This window comes from Xenopus laevis, chromosome 9_10S (genome assembly GCF_017654675.1).
Source record: "Xenopus laevis strain J_2021 chromosome 9_10S, Xenopus_laevis_v10.1, whole genome shotgun sequence".
Lineage (NCBI taxonomy): Eukaryota > Metazoa > Chordata > Amphibia > Anura > Pipidae > Xenopus > Xenopus laevis.
The window spans coordinates 99,141,950-99,159,219 of NC_054388.1; the positions used below are offsets into that span (position 1 = coordinate 99,141,950).

At 39.8% G+C, this 17,270-nt stretch overlaps 1 protein-coding gene across 1 annotated transcript in view; it reads right to left on the reverse strand.

Moving 5' to 3' along the window:
* Positions 1-6,845: 6,845 nt before the first annotated feature.
* Positions 6,846-17,270, reverse strand: part of mapk8ip3.S (mitogen-activated protein kinase 8 interacting protein 3 S homeolog) — an 80,794-nt gene continuing 70,369 nt past the window's right edge. The window contains exons 27-32 of the mRNA XM_041578107.1: positions 16,090-16,261; positions 14,518-14,631; positions 11,724-11,762; positions 10,164-10,343; positions 9,840-9,983; positions 6,846-8,560 (exon numbers count right to left, since the gene is read on the reverse strand). Of these exons, the coding sequence (XP_041434041.1) occupies positions 8,439-8,560; positions 9,840-9,983; positions 10,164-10,343; positions 11,724-11,762; positions 14,518-14,631; positions 16,090-16,261 (771 nt within the window). The 3' untranslated portion in view covers positions 6,846-8,438. The remainder of the gene's footprint in view (positions 8,561-9,839; positions 9,984-10,163; positions 10,344-11,723; positions 11,763-14,517; positions 14,632-16,089; positions 16,262-17,270) is intronic.

Genomic DNA, 17,270 nt, shown 5'->3' on the forward strand with positions numbered 1-17,270 from the left:
CTGGGGGGGAAAAGGGAGGGAGTGATATCACTCCAACTTGCAGTACAGCAGTAAAGAGTGATTGAAGTTTATCAGAGCACAAGTCACATGACTTGGGGCAGCTGGGAAATTGACAATATGTCTAGCCCCATGTCAGATTTCAAAATTGAATATAAAAAAATCTGTTTGCTCTTTTGAGAAATGGATTTCAGTGCAGAATTCTGCTGGAGCAGCACTATTAACTGATTCATTTTGAAAAAAAAAAAAATCCCATGACAGTATCCCTTCAAGCAAGTTTTTTTGAGAATTTGTAGACTCACTGAAAATGATGAGTAGAATTCAAATTTGTTGCAATCCAGTTTTTTTTACATTATTATTCGATCAAGTATTTTTTTTAGATTAAAACATATTGGGGGGAATTCACAAAGTTGGGGGAAGCATATTTTTTTGGTGTTAAAAGTGGTATAAATACAGTCTCCATTTTCAGAAATCCTCTAAGATACCGACTCAACCAACACTTTTCATATTCTGGTAAAAGAAGGAACAGTTTAATTACAAACACTTTTGTGAATATGCCATTCGAACGTCAAAAACCGAGAAGAATTCGTCATTTTTTTACAATATTTTTTCCCGACATTTTAAAAATGTAGTAAAGCTCAGTGTATCACTTTCACCTGTATCAGCTCTGCGTTGTTTCATCCAATCTCCATTCACCGCGCTTTTTAGGTGCCCACAGACGTAGAGATCCGCTCGTTTGACAACATCGCCCCGATATGCCCACATTGAAGGGCCCTAGAGCCCAATGATTGGATCATAATGCATCCTATATGGCTGGCCGGATCGAGGGACTGCATAAACGCACAGATGCGCCCGCAAGCCAACAGGATTTTTTAACCTTCCCAAACGAGAGTCGGCCAGATATAGATCGGGAAAGCCCGTCGGATGGCCCCACACATGGGCCAATAAGCTGCCGACTCTGTCTGTCTGCAGCTTTTATTGGCCTGTGTATGGGGGTCTTTAGGTGCAGTATGGGGGACTAATTAGCATATCGATGAGGATTAGCAGCCTATGGTCAGGGTACAAGCCCTGTTTTCAGAAATGAATAACAATAGGTTTATAAAGAAGAAGAAAAACAGTTTGTTATTTTTATATATAAAAGTTGTTTATTTCCAACATAAAATAAGTGACAAAAACATGTTTTATCTCGTGTATTATTTTGATATTTTTTTGCTCAATGAATGAGACCATGTTAGCATTTGGAGTAAATATAGATATATTATAGATCTTTATTTAAAGTTGAAGTAAAGCCAACCTGGCAAATGTTAGTTATTGTGCCAGTACACAGCCCACCCCCCATCATGCCCAGAGCTGCCCAGTAGTTCTGCACCCGTTTTTAACGGTGTCCCTTCTACTCCAGCTCCCATCTTGCTGATCAGTCAGCAGCACATACACAACGGAAGCTGAACTGGGATCTTGGGCTACTGGGCATATTCCTAGGTGAGATAAATAATGGGAATGGATATGTGATAAAGGGTATTTTCTGCCGAATTGACCTGTTAAAGTGACAGGGACTCTATTCTCTGAAAGGCACAATCATTAGGCAAATATACAGCTGAGAAGCACCAGGATTAGGAAGAGCTAAAGACAAATTCTGAGAAAATGTCGGTGAAATGTCATTTAAAATATTGTGTGAAAGACAAAATCTGGAAACTATTCTGTTTAAAAGATAAATTCACAGAAGCAGAGATAGAACATTGTGAATATGACGGGAAATCCAACAATTTTATTATAACTTTTATTTCGTCTCAATATCACCGTTTTCTGATTTCCCCCCCCCCCCATTGAGTCTTAAAAACAAAAACTCAAATTCAAAAACTGGAGGATAAATAAGTCTCAGTGAGTTCTGAAGTTGGAAACCAAAGTTCCATCATTCAGCACCATGGACAGCAGAACAGTGACTTACTGGGGGTCAATTATAAAGTTTGTGCAGCGCTAATGGTTGTATTGCGCAGGTTTTTTCCCTGAACGCTAATATATTGCGCCGCGCTGTCCGTCTTTCCGTCTTTTGCGAATTCGCAGTGTGAATAAATTTTCGCAAATGGCACGCAAATGAGACGGGAGTTTGCGCGAGTGCACCCAAAGTGCGAGGTTGTTGTGCGCAAAAATAGCGTTGTCAGTAGCTTAAATTCGCAGTTTGTTTTGCGAATATTTTATACGCCACCAAAGTTGTGGCGTAATTGAGTGTGCGCATAAATATTCGCAATTTGCGAATTGTGACATTTAAAAAGCTGCTATAGACATTCGCAATTCTGTTTGCATCCTCTTATTCAGCTTCATAAATATAACCATGCGCAGGGCAAATATATTCACTTTGCGAACCAATCTGCCATGCGCAAAGTTTATAAATGACCCCCACTGAGTAGTGATGTGCAAGTCGGTCTTTTCCCAACTTCCGGGTTCCTATTATAGACCCGCCCCACCGATGACATCACAAAAGGGGCAGGGCGAGGACCCGGAAAGGGGGGTGCGAGGTTGGGCCGGTCCGCACATGACAATTGCTGAGCCCAATCTATTCTTTATATCCCATTATTCGGTTCCCACCTTTATTTACTACTTATTGCCCGTGACAATATATTTTTTATATACCATTATTCGCTTACAACCTTTATTTACTAAAGGTTGCCCATCACAAACTATTCTATATATCCCATTATTCAGTTACAACCTTACTTATTACAGGTATGGGCTGTGTTAGACAGAATGATTGGATACAATCCAAAGGGCTGCTGCACACTGATGAAATTAATCAATTCTTTAGTTGTGCAATTGTATTGGCTCATGCAAAGTAGACAGGCAATGTTTCTGACCTCACAGGGCCCTTTATCAATGGTGTATTGGCCCAAGTACAGCTCCTGGTGTTCCAACTCCCTCTAGTGGCAACTTTCAGGGATCCAGTTACTGAAAATCCAAGATTAGTTCTATGGGGTTCTCCACCTGATATTCTTTTTTATACTTAAAGGGGTTGTTCACCTTCCAAACACCTTTTTCAGTTGTTGTTCACAAAGACTTTTTTCAGTTGCTTTCCATCTTTTATTTTTTATTGTTTTCCCAAAATTCAAGTTTTAAGTTTAAAGAATGTTCCTGTCTCTAGTGTCTCACTCTGGCAGCTCATTGATCCAGGAGCATCTGGACTGGTACAATTTGCTACAATTAGTTGATACATTTCTCAGCAGTATCTGTTGAATATCAGCAACTATTGTATCAATTCTAACAGCCGCCTTTAATTTAATGAAACACAGAGATTCTGCTCAGCAGGGACAAAGATAACAAATGTATCAACTAAATGTATTAATTTAGAACAGTTGAGGGTAAGGGTACATGGGCAGATTCGGGGAGATTAATCGCGCCGGCGACAAATCGCCTCCCGGAACTGCCTTCCCCCAGCTATAATGAATAACCGCCGATTTTTCATTATACCCTGGGGGAAGGTAGGGGAAGGCAGTTCGTGGAGATCGTTGCCCCGAAGATTAATCTCCCCGAATCTGCCAGTGTGCCCTTACCCTAAAGAGTCAGCTTCTTTAGAAGGTGAAATGAAACGTTACACTTCAATATTAGAAAAATGGTCACAAATAGAAAGTAGTTGGGAAATTCACTAAAGGGCCAATTTTCGCCACACCTTGCGCCACTTCACCAGGTGCAAATTTGCTACCACTACGCTAATTCACTAAAATGCGAAGTTGCGTCTCTGCAGCTGAACACTGGCAAAGTTTCTCGAACGTTAATTCGTCAGTGTGAGCATTTCATAGTAAACTTTCGCTAACGGTCGTTTCTGCCTAGCGAAACTTCGTTAGTATACTTACGATTAAGTCAATTTGAATAGCGCTGGTATATATAGGTTATATATATATATATATATATATATATATATATATATATATATATATATATATATATATATATACATGTCTTTATTACAGCTGTTGGTGCAAATGCTTTAAGTGGCCACTTATTATTACAAATGTCCAAGGAAGCAAAATAAAGGCAAAAGAGATCCTCTAATGTCCTGGACATGAGCCCACCTTAAAATAAATGTGACATACCCCATAAATGGTAAAAAAAATGTTCAAATGAAAACCTTCGGTAAAATTTGCACTTAAGTGAATTTGCGGAGTAACGATTGTTCCCCTGAGCGATAATCCACCTGTCGATAGGGCGTGAACCGACGCAAGCTTTGCATGTAACTATGCCTATAATAATTTGCTGTTCTTACAATTTACTAGCAACATCAAGGGGGTTATTTATCAAGGTACGAATAATTCATAGTTTTCGAAGGAAAAAAAAAAACAACTATGAATTTTTCGAGATTTATTAAAGTCCGATGGTCTAAAAACTCAGAATCCGACACCCCGGCATCTAAAAGCTCTTGAGGTCCTGTATAAGTCAATGGAGAAGGTCCCAGTGTCTGTATTGATATCCGTACCGATATCCGATGAGTTTGTGGTTTCTGAGCAAAAAACGCCCAACAATTCAGAGTTTTCGGGGAAAAGTGCCGATGTTTGCTATTTTTTCAGGCTTTTTTCTTTATAAATAAGGTCCATTCGGGCAATCGGATTTCTAACTTAGAAATACCAAGATAAATTCGGGCCTTGATAAATAACCTCCCCCCCAAGTCTACAACTCACTCAAAGTGGAACGTTTTACCTATTTTCAATTTGAGCCACACCACCGTAATTTATTTCTACACAGATTCTAAAAGAGCATAATACAGTGATCTGAAGGGTCGCAACCTGGTTTCCAGTGCTAATAAGGGGTCTGAAACCTAATAAATGGTTTCAGTTGGTAGGAAGCTGTTAGGAAAGTACACCTGACAAAAAACAATTGTTTACACAAAGTTTGATCTGAAATATATATTAGCGAATAAAAGATGTTACTTACTGTGACTCTGATGAAGATGTTCTGCAAGACACAACCTCCTATTAAAATCATCTCTGTTTCCATGTTACTGTTCTTTTTTAACACATACAAAGTCATCAAATGAAGTGTAACACCTTAAAGAGGAACACATATTTTTCTATTTTTGAGATACAGACTGGCAATCTGTGGGTTCTGGCAAATGCTAGAGGGGCTGCTATAAGGTGCCATAGAAAGTCACTATTTAGTGGGCCTGTGAGGGCTGGTTGGGCCTCTGTAGACCTGAAATGCCAGGGCCTATTTTAATTCTCAGTCCAGTCCTTCAACAAGGGAGTGGATAGAACTCCCCTCTCACTTAGTTTTAGGCTGAACAGAGCCTCTTACTAAAGCTGGCCACAGACGTCACGCAAAGATCCGATCGTACAAATCAATGTACGGTCGGACTCCCCCATCTCCCGACCTGCCACTAACCATTCCGATCAAATAAAGTAGTAAAAGAACAGATCAGCCGATGTTCTGCCCCTGACAGCAATCGTACGATAGTTATGTCCGACCAAAACTAGTGACAGTCTACCACTGAAAATCATACAATCAGCAATACATGCAGAGATATTATCGGCAGCCGACAGAAATCGTTTAACCTGTCCGATCAACCAAACGACCGATCCCCGTCGGACGAAAAATGTCGGGACTCTCCACACACGGTCCGAAAACCGTACAAATCCTCGATTCCTATGATTAGATCTTTGCGTCTATGGCCAGCTTAAGAGGGTTGTTTATTAAAGTTTGAATGCCAAGAACTCGAATTTGAGTTATTTTTCTATAAAATCCGAATTTTTTGAGATTTATTATTCCCCAAGGATGAAAAAAGTCAGAATCTGAAAATCCAGGACCTCTGACTATTTCTGACTTTTTGGGAAAAAGCCTGAAAAAATTGAGGGATTCTGGAAAAAACTTAAATGTACAAATCGGATATTTGCTGGATTTGTTCCTGTTTTCCCCCAATTTGATTAAATCGTGCTTTTTTTTTAATAATAAATAAGGTCCAATCATGGATTCTAGTTTGGTCTGACTTTTTTAATTAAAATAATCAGAAAAATTCAGATTTTTTTAATAAATATTTTTATTTTGAATTTAGGTAAATACAATGAAGAATGACAAACAAAAATCCATACCAGGATAAAAAATTCGGATTTTGATAGATAAGGCCCTAATGGTCAGATTTATCAAGGGTGGAAGTAAAAATTCAGATTTGTGAGTTTTTTTTATGGCCAAAACTGTCAAATTTGACTAGGGAATTGTTAAAATTAAATTTGAGTTTTCTTTTATAATTTGAATTCGATTTTCGAGATTTATCATACTCTGGCCCTTTAAGAACTCAAATTCGACTATTCGCCAGCTAAAATCTGCCGAATTGCTGTTTTAGTCAATGGGAGATGTCCTGGGATCCATTTGGAGTTGTTTGCTGCCTTCCTGACATTTGAGTTTTTTAAAACTCGAATCAAATTCAATTCGAGTTTTCGGGTCGATCCTATTCACCCGAGTTCGGAAAATGTTATTTTTTTTAAACGAATTTTGATTGGTCGAATTTTCGAGTTCATGGGAGTTTATTGGAGTTATAAAAAACTCCCATGATACCGGTAAATCTGCTCCTAAGTGTTTGTAACATGAAACGCGGAAGGCTGCTCTTTTGTGACATTAATTAAGTCTTCGGTGGCTTTTACTTTTGCCTGGTGGAAGGATTGCCTTATTTGAGTGCCAGCTCTACAGGTTTCCAGTTTGAGCTCCTTCTCTCTGTCTGGGACTCGGCATGACTGAGTAGTTTGCAAGTTGATAGAATGAAGACTCACATGGGAATTCCCAGGTCTCACAAAGCCGTTCCATCCTGAGCCGGTGAGCTGCTTCCAACGTTATCCAACAGCAACACTTGAAAAAGATACAAACTGCCAGAAATCTCTATTTGTCATACATTTATTAGATACATAACAATTACAGAGTATTGATGTCACAAGGGGGAGAGAGAGAGTGAAAAGCAGAGGGAATTATTGGTACAGCTTTCTTTACATAATGCCAACTTCATGACCAGAAGGACAAACAACACACAGCGGAGTTTACAAGCCTGGAAAGAGACATGTTGGACAGTCCCCTTGTGACACATACAGGGAATCTTTACATACGTCGTTGCCATGGGTAGAACTGTTAGATGAAACCAATCTCCAGATGTTGACAAACTACACCTCTCAACGTCTCCCAGGAGTCTCTGCAGGTTTCACACCCCAATGTAAGAGCCAATTACTCATTATTCTACAAGAATGTGCTTTTCTTGTTATCCCCCGCACCCCCAGAGGTGCCTGTCATATTAATGCTTTGCAGGCACCTTTATTACATGCATGATCTAGGGAGAAGAGCAGTTTAAATTAGAATGTTTCAGTCCCCAAATTACAAAGGGGCGTAGCTTTATTATAGCACAATAACGAGCTTACGATTGCAGATTATTCCAAAGCATAGGTGCTTCTTTTTAAAGAGGAGCTTGATATTAATACATAGGGCGTCCCATTTCAAAGGCTTTGTATTTATTAGGCAGGCACCTGCAGGTTGAGTGCTCATGCAAAGATATATCACATTTAGTGCTGGATCTATTATATCTGGGAACTGCCAGTAGGGAAACCTTCTACTCCTAGTAAAATTGCTGGTCCGATTGCCAACCAAGGGGTTGAACAGTTTAAGTAGTTGCAGCGCTTTTTTTGGATTGGGTACACAGAAAAAAGCAATTTGAGAAAAAATAATTTGCAATACTGTCATTATGTGGCTGCCTCTTTATTATCTTGGCTGCAAGAAAGAAGGTCTATAATGCACAGTCCGGTCTAAGGCCATGGAATTCCTTTGAGGCTGGAGGCCATATTGCATTGGTCAGCTGGGAAAGTGCAAACTCTGTATATTAATAGGAGTGTGCCTATCTTTCTGGCAGCCTTTAGCCTTTCAGTAGATATATCTACACTAACAGATTATTGCACAAAAGTTCTGAGCAATTGTACAAGGCAAGAAATGATTCCATCCAAGTGCCATGTTTGTAACTCTAGAAACCTGTTCTTCTAGAAATTGCTGCCTGCTCAGAAAGTGGATTTTAGGTTTGGGTCCAGCTGTATCCATGTGCCATAAGATATGAGATAGGCTTCAGGCTTTCTGTCTTAGGCCAATACACCCTATCAATACATTTCTGTACCAGGACTGGTGGAATCCTTTGCTCTTTGGCAACATTACTGTACCGATCTCTGGCATGAGATACATTTTGTAAAATGAAAATAGTGATGCTTAATGCAGCAGAAAAAGAGCAGAGTACAGAGAATGCTTGGGCATCTTTAAAGTTCCACCAAGAATGAAGCTGAAGAGAGGAATAGTTTATGGAAACTAGGGTTGGATGCAAGGAGCCCACTCAGGACAAGGAGGTAAAATGATGCAAGATTAAAGTTCCAGTTTTGTTTTTCCAGTATAAAAGGGATGCAGGGGGTGTCTTGGCATTCTGGGGCTTGATTCAACATTGGTTGATCTTATTCTGGCAGGTATGAGACCTGCCAAACAATTATGTGGCTTCGTTCAGCTTTAGAAAGTACTGGTTTCGTTTCGTTTCCATCAGCAGGGTGTTCTTCGGTCTCATCATCTTCCCCATCCCCTGTAGAAAGAAATCAATCTTGGATGAGTGTTTTGTTCAGCTCCTGCAGCCATACCCTTTCCAAGCGGATAAACAGTGACGGCACCTCTGTTTTCACATATATCGTAAGCTCTCATTCGAAAAAACTAGCACTTTTGTCTTTAATTACTCTTTTTTTATTAGCTGATGTGATACTAACTGTACCCCTGTTTGTGCCTTGTAAATCATAGCATACATATATGCATACAATTAAATTGAATGCATATTCCTTTAATTAAATGGACTTAAAACTTTAGAAACAATAGTCTAGGATGGTGGGTTTCTGATGTTTTTGATTCAAGATCCCCTTTGAGGTGCAACATTGGGGCATGGCCCTCTTTTAGCACAAGATTACAGGTATATGAAACCATTGCTCTATCAGCCATGATTTTAAGGGTATCTATGACAGGTGTTTACCCCAAATCCTAACATAACTGAGATTCAGGCTGGGAGAACATAAAGGCATTCTACCCAAATCTAACCCAACTGGACATCAGGCTGCCCCTCCCCAGTCCTACAGTTTTGGAACCTCTGGTTTAGAGATTTTAATTGTTTACCAAGCAGTGCTATATAACTCCAGAGTTTAGAAAGGAATACAGAAATGTGGCTGGACAGTTAAAAAAGTGTCATTTTGATTACAGCTCTCCTTTCACCATTTGAGAACAGATTTGATCCTGCTAGTTGTGTGACTTGTCTCAAAAAGATCAATCTAGATCAATGATCCCCAACCAGTGGCTCGTAAGTAACATGTTGCTCACCAACCCCTTGGATGTTGTTCCCAGTGGCCTCAAAGCAGATGCTTATTTTTTAATTCCAGGCTTGGAGGCAAGTTTTGGTTGTATAAAACCATGTGTATTGCCAAACAGAGTCTCCTGTAGGCTGCCAGTCCACAAAGGAGCTACAAAATAGCCAATCACAGCACTTATTTGGCACCCCAATAACTTTTTTTATTCTTCTTCCCAACTCTTTTTACATTTGCATGTGGCTCACGGGTAAAAAAGGTTGAAGAGCCCTGATCTAGATTCTTCTTCCATTAATCAGGGACAGCATTTCTCTGATTCAAGGGTTGTGTCTAAATACATCATCCCTCCTAGTAACGGTTGAGCAGCCACTAGTTGGCCATCTCTAATCTAGTTTAAGGTGTGTAACGATAGAGATGTCACAACAGCAGCCTCATGTCTGAACGTTCTTCATCACCGACTTCTAGCTGGTCCCTTCTCAAGGGAAGGTGACTGCACTGAGCTTAGAAATGGCCACTCACCAATTCGGAAATCAATGTATCCTTCTCCTCCACTTAGCACCAGGACATTTTTAAGCTTTTGCTCTTCTGTCTCAGCTGAAGGGGTCCCAGGGTTCTCTGAAGGGCTGTCGAGCACACTTCCATTCAGAGTAGCCAGCACGTTCCCTGGAAGAAAACAAGGCATGTTAGAAAGAAATATCTGCACAAACCCTATAAATACACATTCCAGGAACACTTAATTGTACGACACTTTTCAAAAAAATCACGAGAATGTTGTTTTAGTACAAATAAAAGTACTAATAAGTATATATCTTCAGTTTCTCGCCACTCAGTACACGCCCTCACCTGGTACAGATACAAAAAACTTAACCGCATCCCGGTGTCCATGGAAACAGAGTTGGGCCTGCGCCATGGAGCAGTATGGGATAAAACTGCCTGCGGACTTGTCACTGTTCTCATCGCTGTACACGTGGATGACTCCTCCAGGCCGCGTTCCTTCTCCAGAGGTGGGTGAGGTCTTGTTGGCTGTAGACATATAAGGTCTTTGTTAAAAAAAGGTAAAACCAAGGGAGGCACTAAGTATTATAGAGTATGTGAAGTTTTGCTTTAGTTTATGCAAAATTTTGTATGACTATGAAGAATTTTGTAATTGATCATCTGTGTATCACTGGTGTCCTTTCCTCTAAGACACATGTAGTGTATAAATGCTGAATCACAAATACGGACTTCTTGGACACGTTTCTCGGGATTAATAAATTCTTCTTTTATTTGTAAAGTACAGTAAAGGCATGTCAGCAATGGCACAGTGCATTAAGCAGCTACTACTGACGCGTTTCGTGCCCCATGGCACTTCCTCAGGTATACTCTGGGGGCACGAAACGCTTCAGTAGTAGTTGCTTAATGCACTGGATGCAACGGAAATTTCAATATACTGTAACAAGCATATTGACAATAAAGATTTTGATTGATTGAATTTACAAATAAAAGAAGAATTTATTAATCCTGAAAAACATGTCCAAGAAGTCTGTATTTGTGGTTCTGTATAAGGTTCCATTGCCAGGATGTACGTGACCATCTAGAACCAATCGGTGAGCTCCACGCTAACGAGAAAAAACATTTGTATAAATGCTGAGCCTGTTACGCCACTGATCTAGCCAAAGATCTGTTGGACCATTTACAGATCCAACAAAAAGGAGAAGAGCAACACAGAGATACCGTAACTTAGCATGTTACCTCCATGCAGTGAGATTTCTGACCCTGGGTGGTACCCTAATCCCTCCCCTGATCTGTTTTACCCAGGTCCTGGGAAGAGAGGGGCCCAGATGGGGAAAAATTCTATGAAATTCCCGCTCCCCAACTGCTTTCTCTTAGCAGACACAAATAGGGGGGCAGATGGTAGGAGGACTGGGTTGGAGTTGCTGTGTGCCCAGGCCCCTCTGAAGGTTTAGGGGGGCAGTACATAGTTTTAACGCTGCTCCCCCGTACCCCGTTGGTAGGCCCTGACTGTAGGTCATTTATAAAGTAGGTAACTTCCAATGTAAAGGAAAAGCAAGTGGAATTCTTTTCTATGAATGCTAATCCAGGCATTAGGGATTTGGGATTTTTTCCTCCTTTTTCTACTATTTCATTTTGGGGGGGGTAAAGTTTGTTGAAAATTTAATTTGCACATTAGGATTAGGTTTTTGGGCAAATCATTGATGGAGAATTTGGTATTATGCCAAAATCAAAAACCGCTGAATTCAGCACATGACTATTTGATACATCCAACCAAACAACATGGAGCCCACCACCAACAAACAGTCAGAGACTTTAAGCCTCTGTGATCTCATGAATGTTGAAGGATGATGAAAAGATTCAGATGGAGAAGGATGGGATGAGGTGGAACTTGGCAGATCTTCAACTTACCCCTCAGCCCCAGCAGCTGCCCCCGATGTAGGACTACCGCTAGCGGAGGTCAGGAGAGGTTGGGGATAGAAATAGGGAAATTAGGAAGAGAAGGAGAAGCCAGGGAAGGAAGGGTACGCGTGTGGAGAACACAAAAAGAAAAGAAATTATTCACAAGATCTTCCCAAAGTAAATACTAAATCATGTGCTTATAACAAAAGAGAAATTCTCAGGAATTTGCATTGTGGGAATAACATGGGCATGTTCTTTTTATAAGGTGTAGATATTTTAATGGGCAGGCAAATCCTCACTTAGATGTAGATTTGGTTTATTAGTCTACTGCATATGCCCCACGTTTAGAGGGAGACAGCAACAAAATATAAAGGGAAGGGTTTGAACTACAAACAGAGAAATATAAGCCGCCAACCATAGGAAGCAGCACAGAAGCTCCATGCCATAACATAATAAACCAAGCCTACAGCTGGGGCTTTATTTGCCAATGAATTATAAATATATAAATAAGTTTGATACATTACAGAGATAAAATAGCACTTTCTACACCAAATCACAGTGGCCAAATAGACATAAAGTGAGACCTTATGATAACAAAGACTTTACTAAATAATTAATGAATATTAATGTCAACGTTTCTAGGAATTAGACATTCGATAACACACTAAGGGGTTATTTATTAAAATCCAAATTTTTCTGATTATTTTAATTAGTAACAGAGTAAGTTAGATTGAAAAAAGACACACGTCCATCAAGTTCAACCAAAAGTCCGACCAAACGAGAATCCATGATTTAACCTTATTTATTATTAAAAAAGCTCAAATTAATCGGATCGGGGAAAAACTCGATAAAATCGAGTGAAGACCCGAATCGTACGTTTTTTCACATTTTTCTCCCTGAATGTTTTTTTTCAGGCTTTTTCTCGAAAAGCCCACATTTTTCCGATTTTTCAGAAGTTAGTAACATAGTAAATTAGATTGAAAAAAGACGCGTCCATCAAGTTCAACCAAAAGTCAGACTAAACTAGAATCCATGATTTAACCTTATATATTATTAAAAAACAAAATTTAATCACATCGGGGAAAAACTCAATAAAATCGAGTGAAAACTCATACTTTTTTTTCCTCAGAATGGTTTTTTTCAGGCTTTTTCCCCGAAAAGCCCACTTTTTTCAGATTTTTGCCTGAAAAGCCCGAAATAGTTGGATTTTCGGGTTAATTCCAGCGCAAACTACAGAAACTTCCAAATAGGATATGAACCTCTCCCATTGACTTATATACAACATTGGCAGGTCTGAGATGGCGGATTTTCAGATTGGGACTTTTTGCAGCCTTGGGGTATAATAAATCTTGGAAAATTCAAGGTTTTTTTCCACTACAAATTTGCATATTATAGTAAAAAAAAACGTGAATTTTTCGGACTTTAATAAATAACCCGCTAAAAGTTTGAAGCTGAGTGCCCCCCTTAAATATCCTATTCCAGTAATTTGCACATCTAAGTGCAATTCAGTGTAACTGTGTGTTAGTATCATTTTCACAATACAACTGTGACCACATAAGAATCCAATTCTTTCTGCTCCATGGTACAGGTATAGGATCCTTTATCCGGAAACCCGATATCCACAAAGCTCCGAATTACGCAATGGCTGTCTTCCATAGACTCCATTTTATCCAAATAATCCAAATTTTTTAAAGTGATTTCCTTTTTCTCTGTAATAATAAAACCGTAGCTTGTGTTTGAGCCCAACTAAGATACAATTAATCCTTATTGGAAGCAAAACCAGCCTATTGGGTTTATTTAATGTTTAAATGAATTTCTAGTAGACATAAGGCATGAAGAACCAAATTACAGAAAGATCCGTTATCCAGAAAGCCCCAGGTCCCGAGCATTCTGGATAACAGGTCCCATACCTGTACTTAAATGCCCATTTGTTAATATAAGGGTTATTACAACCAGGGCAGCCATCAGGGGGGGACAGGGGGGAGAGTTGTAGGGGGCCCCGAGGGTAAGGGGGGCTCGGCCACGCCACACTTACTTGATTAGCTGGGCCCCCATCTTTCTAAGAGCTGCTAACTTCAGGAAGGCATGGACGTTTAAGGGGCCCTGGCCACTAATTTTCTTATAATGTGGGGGGGGGGGCCTGGCCACCAATTTTGGCCACCAATTTTTTTTTTCTCATGTGGGGTCTTAGCCACCAATATTTTTTAATGGGGGGGCCCTGGCCACAAATGTTTTTTTATTTGGGGCCCTGACCACAAATATCTTTTTATTTTTTATTAACATGTGGGAACCCTAGCCACCAATATTTTTTTTGTTTTTTTACTGTGTGGTGGGGAGGGCGGACCTGTAGGTGGGGCTTGCGGTGGGCGCAGCCCAGGGGGCCCAGGAAATTTTGTCGTACGGGGCCCTGCGATTTCTGATGGCGGTCCTGATTACAACCATATAAAGAAAACCTACAGGCAAACAAAAGTGAATAAAGCAGGGGTTTGGTTACATCTAAGCCTGCCAGCAAAAGCCAGAGGTTGGACTGCCCTGCATAATTGATTAACAGTTCATTTGTACACAACACTACACATTATAATGATTAGTCTGCCTGCTTACTTATATGTAAACATGACCTATCTGGGGTTAGAGCAGTGTGAATACAGAATCAAGAGTAAATATGGCGAAAGCACATTACCTGGACATAATAATAACAATAACAATAATAATAATAATAATAATAATAACAAAAATAATAATAATAAAAAGAATAATAATAATAAACAATAATAATAATCAGTGCTTGAATTGTATGACTTACTTTCTGTCAGCGGGATAGAGATGACCACTCCATTGCCTGTGCCTACCCAGAGCCGATTGCCGGCAATTAGCAGCGCTGTGATCCGAACAAAGGAGAAGCCTAATTTCCCAGTCCCTGCCAATTACACAGAAAACCACAAACATTTTAACCAACCAAATCCCCTAAAGTGATTCCGACATGAAACTAATGATGATCTGTTTTGATCGAGCTCATTGGAACAGGAAGTAGAATGTGACTTTCAGTTTCAGATGTTGCCCTGTTTATTGCAAGAAATGACAAAAGCCAGACATATTGGGTTGGGTGTCAGATATTCATTGACAGTTAAATCCAATATATCTTATGGGGGGCTCCTTTTGCCTAGAAGATGTATTAGAACTCACTCTATTAAAATCACCAGACATCATGTCCCTCTACATGCAGGATTTGTGCAAAAGGCAGTTATTTTGTTAGATTTTGTTTGTACTGGAATCAGTTATTTGAGTGAGCTCTAATACATCTGCTAGGAAAGGAAGCCTCCTATAAGATATATTGGATCTAAAGGTGGCCATACACGGGCTGATAAAAGCTGCCGACAGACCGTGTCAGCAGCTTATTGGCCGTGTATGGGGCCCCCCGATGGGCTTCACCGATCAAGATCTGGCCGAAAGTCGGACAGATCTCGATCGGATGGGACGAAAAATCCCGTCGGATCGCGGCCGCATCTATTCGTTGATGCGGTCCTGTGATGCGACCGCCCATTACTATTCATTAGGATCCGATCGTTGGACCCTAGGGCCCACGATCATAGCCTGATATTGTCCACCTCAAGGTGGGCATATCAGGGAGAGATCTGCTTGTTTGGCGACATCGCCAAACGAGCGGATCTCTCCATGTATGGCCACCTTAACTGATGACTTAACTTAATGATTATCTTACAGCCAACTGCTGCATGAAGAGAGAATGAAGAGAAACAGATGCTGAGAGAGGGATAGTGAAGATAAACTTGATTATTTCAGAAACAATGCAGAATATTTAATGTATTGTATTTAGAAAGTTGATGAAAACAGTATGTTCTACACAAGCCCTTGTTCATTGATCTAGAGGCACATTTATCAAAGGTCAAAGCTTTTTTAAAAACTCCCAGAAACTCCCATGAACTCGCAATTCGACCAATCTAAAAAAATTTTTAAAAAATCTAATTTTCAGAACTCGGTGAATAGGATCGACCCGATAACTCGAATTGAATAAGAATCGAGTTTAAATAAAATCAAAGTCAAGACGGCTGCAAACAACTCCAAATCGATCCCAGGACGTCTTTCTTTGACGCAGTTCGGCGGGTTTTAGGTGGTGAATAGTCTAATTTGAGTTCTAAAAGGGCCAGAGTATGATAAATCTCGAAAAATCGAATTTGAATTTTTAAATAAAACTTGAATCGAATTTTAACGATTCCCTTGTCGAATTTGACAGTTTTGGCCATGAAAAAACTCAAAAATTTAAATTTTCGCTTCGACCCTTGATAAATCTGCCTCCTAATGTTAAAAAGGCGGTATACTGCCTCTTTTATCTCATTCTGTGGATCCCTGGTTTACGCACCTAACATCTTGCTCACGTAAGGCTCAATATCCACATCCTGAAGGTGCTGATGGGTATGTGCGTGGTACAGCCGTAAGGTGGAGTCCAGTCGGATTGACACCCACACCCCGTCTCCAATCCATGCCAGCTGCCGTACCTGACTCTCCCGGCGAGGGTGAGCATCAAACGATTTCTGTATAAAGATATAAAGCAAAACTGTCACTTTCTGATGTTTTGTGTTATCATCAGGCTTATGGCCTGAATATGCTGTAACTGTTACATATAGTTCAGTAGTATGAGACTCAGATATACTGAGTCAATTTGCAATTGGTTTTCATTTTTTTATTATTTGTGGTGTTTGAGTTATTTGGCTTTTTATTCAGCAGCTCTTCAATTTTCTTTATCTGGTAGCTAGGGACCAAATTCCCCTAGCAACCATGTATTTATATGATTTGAATAAGAGACTGGAATATGAATAGGAGAGGACGTTACTAGAAATACGGGCAATAAAAGGTAGAAGTAATAATACGTGTGTAGCCTTACAGAGCATTTGCTTTTTAGATGGGGTCAGCGACGCCCATCAGAAAGCTGTAAAGAGTTAGAAGAAAAAGGCAAATAATTATAAAACTATAAAAAAAATGAAAACCAATGGTCTTTAAGCAAAACAACATATGGTTCTACAAAATATTATATTGTGCAGTAGTGTGTTGTTCAGTAATGTGAGAACAAAATGACCTAAGTATAATTTTGACAAACTGGAAAAACCTTTACATAGTACCAAAATGTTTTATACATAGGCCCCTTGCACTCACAGAAAGATCATATAAAAGGCAATTTAATAGTCATGATAATGATTAGGGATGCACTCGAATCCAGGATTCAATTTGGGTTTTGGCCAGGATTCGGCCTTTTTCAGCAGGATTTGGATTCGGCCGAATCCTAAAAATCATGTGACTTTTCATGACACAAACAAGGAAGTTAAAACAATAATTCTAAAATATTCTTTCTTTACCCCTTCCTTGCTTTAATTTGCATATTGAAGTCAGGGTTTGGATTGGGTTCATTATTCGGCTAAATCTTTCACAAAAGATAAAATAGTGGATTTGGCGTGAAAAGATTCATGAAAGATTAGGCCGAATCCCAAATACAGATGTGGGATCCATTATCCAGAATGTTCGGGACCTGGGGTTTTCCGGATAATA